This window comes from Pocillopora verrucosa, chromosome 14, assembly GCF_036669915.1.
Source record: "Pocillopora verrucosa isolate sample1 chromosome 14, ASM3666991v2, whole genome shotgun sequence".
NCBI classification, from domain to species: Eukaryota; Metazoa; Cnidaria; class Anthozoa; order Scleractinia; family Pocilloporidae; genus Pocillopora; species Pocillopora verrucosa.
Window position 1 is genome coordinate 15,720,630 of NC_089325.1, and position 2,778 is coordinate 15,723,407.

Below are 2,778 nucleotides of genomic sequence, written 5' to 3' on the forward strand. Positions count from 1 at the left end.
AAATCAACGAAAAAAAAGTGGTGGGACACCAAACAGGACATTTTCAAAATTATTTTATGTGCATTTGAGTTGTTTTTACAACCGATCGATATTCAAACTCAAACCTTGAGAGAAAAAGAAAAAAAAAAACCACACACACACACACACACAAAGCAATGAGCATGACCTAATTCTCTTCATTTTTATGTGTTCCTACTTGAAGCAAAAAATTTCCGACTTGAGGACTATCAAAACAATTATGATTAATACCCGAGAAAAACACGACCTCCTTGACAAACTATATTTTAATAGTCTTCAATTAGTTTTTCAATTTGCTTCCCTTTCATCTGCTTTTGTGTTATTCTAATGGAAGTCGATATTGTTATGTCGTGGGAAGACAATTCCTCCTTCCAATATTATCGCAAATAAGTGAACGAACCGTCATTACTTTTTTTAAACAAATCGCCAACGCAAGTCGTTCCTTCAGCGGGGTAGATCACTTTTAATGACAATATTGATTACCTTGTCATGTTCACCCACACTTATTTGTGTTCATCTATTGAAATTAACTTCAAAACAAAGACTTTTCAGATAAATAGGACCCGTCTTTAACACTTCGGCCAAACAAACAAGTGACTATAACGAAGTTCAGTGTTGCTGTTGAAACAAACCATCCTAAGTATAACCTTTGGATAGCTCACTCGTGGATTGACGAGTATCAAGGGAGATAATGACTGTCCACACAACCGTGAGACGTTTCTTCGAAAACAGCTCACAGTCAACCAGCCATGCAGCCTCGAGTCATTCCGACCAAGCTTGTAAAATAACAGCCGACTCCGCTCTAGAAGTTACAGCTAAAGCTCTGGCTTATATTTTCATTTTCCTGGTTTCCTTTTTCGGAAATATCTTTCTTCTTGTGGTCATTTACAAGAAAAAGCAGCTACGAAGATCCATCAACTACTTCGTTTTCAACATGGCTGTATCCGACCTCTTCAACCCTTTGACCATCATGACTGTGAAGATCGTTGAGATCATTTCAGGATCGAGTTCCTGGAAAGTTGATCGTCCGTGGCTGCTAGGAAACATTCTATGCAAACTTGCCTACTTTCTGCCAGATGTTTCCGTCGTGGTTTCCATCGGAAGCCTTCTTTTGATCTCGATAGACAGGCTCATCGCTGTCGTCTTTCCACTGAGAGCCAAACTTATTTCCTCAAAAGTACGATTGATCAGCATTCTAAGCACGTGGTTTGTCGCCATCGCCATCCATGCACCTTATTTCTACAGTTTCAAATTGATCCCCCACGAAAATGAAACGTATTGTGAGTTGAATTGGGGACCGGCATTCGACCACATGAAAACACACAGAGGATTTGTTACGGCAACTTTCATCAGTTTCATCCCCATTCCCATTTGTGTCCTGGCCAGTGTGTATAGCATTATTGTATGGACAATAAGAAAAAAGAACAAAAAAACTAAAGAGAAACTGTCTTGTCGCCAAAACCATCGAGATCGACAGCTGAGAAACATTGTCAGATTGGCAGTGGCCATTATGATTTCCTTCGTTTCCTGCATGACTCCCCTGCTTATCTATTTATTTCTTATAATTTTTTTGTGGAATTGGGAATCCCCACCCATTTGTGCACTTCAGACAGTTCTCCCATTTATTTGTGTATTTCTTATGCATTCGTGGAGTGCGGTAAATCCCTGCATTTGTTTTATCTTTAGCAAGAACTACCGCAACGGCATTAGGCAATGTTTTCATTGTAATTGCCTCAGTCGCAGAATATCAGGTTTGCCAGAGAAATACCAAATGCAAACGACGACGAGCTCCTACGGAGACAGCTCCCTTCGGACCCATTCAAGTAGCGTACACTTTGTCTCATACAGCAGAAAAGCTTGAGCACTATATATACATATATATGTATATATATTTATGGGTGTGTGTGCGTGTGTGTATGTGTGTATTTAAATCCCTATACTCAGAAAATAGACAGGATGATCATTGGATATGCATGTAGGGAACACTGTGGAGTGTTCAATTAAGATCTAAGTGCCACACACTTAACTACATGAACCATTTGTTCGTATCGCGATATATCTGTTTTCTCCGTCGGATGGTTTCCTAATACGAGATCATGGTATTTAATTTATCCTGCAGATCTTATTCTAAAGGACCGTAATACAATTTAGTCACTTATCCTACTTGTATTTGTGGACAGTTTGGTATGGATGATCTAAGAATCATTTGCAGGTTTAAAAAATACATTATATTATTATATTATATGTGGCGAATATAAGTGCAAAACGTCTCCTAGTGAATAAAGTATTTAAAGCTATGTTCAAGCAGCATATGGTATAACTGAACCTTTTGGCTTCTTTTTAACTGACCTTCCCATCGTGTTTTTATAAAAAATCTAAGTTATTTTGACTTATTCCAGAACGTTCACGGAAGAAAAATTTTTTCATTGTAGGGTTCCATTTTCTTCCTCCCCATCTTATCTGCAGCTGATATTTTCGATTCAGGCTGACAGTTTATGAGACACTCTATACCATATTCGTCGCCGTTAATTTCTTTCCGTCTCAAGTTGTCTCGCATGTCTCGGTTGATTTCGCGCAGGACCATATCACGCCTCCACAACTATTATGTGGCGAATATAAGTGCAAAACGTCTCCTAGTGAATAAAGTAATTAAAACCTATGTTCAAGCAGCATATGGTATAACTGAACCTTTTGGCTTCTTTTTAACTGACCTTCCCATCGTGTTTTTATAAAAAATCTAAGCTATTTTGACTTATTCCA

The 2,778-nt window shown here is 38.4% G+C and overlaps 1 protein-coding gene across 1 annotated transcript; it reads left to right on the forward strand.

Annotated features, from left to right (window-relative positions):
* The first annotated feature begins 631 nt into the window (after nucleotides 1-631).
* Nucleotides 632-1,879, forward strand: LOC131785787 (neuropeptide SIFamide receptor-like). The gene has a single exon (XM_059102730.2). The coding sequence runs from the start codon at nucleotides 710-712 to the stop codon at nucleotides 1,877-1,879; it is 1,170 nt and encodes a 389-aa protein (XP_058958713.2). The 5' UTR covers nucleotides 632-709.
* The last annotated feature ends 899 nt before the right edge of the window (nucleotides 1,880-2,778 follow it).

Excerpts from the sequence above, each read along its gene's own strand:
- LOC131785787 (XM_059102730.2), top strand. The coding sequence starts at position 710 with ATGACTGTCCACACAACCGTGAGACGTTTCTTCGAAAACAGCTCACAG.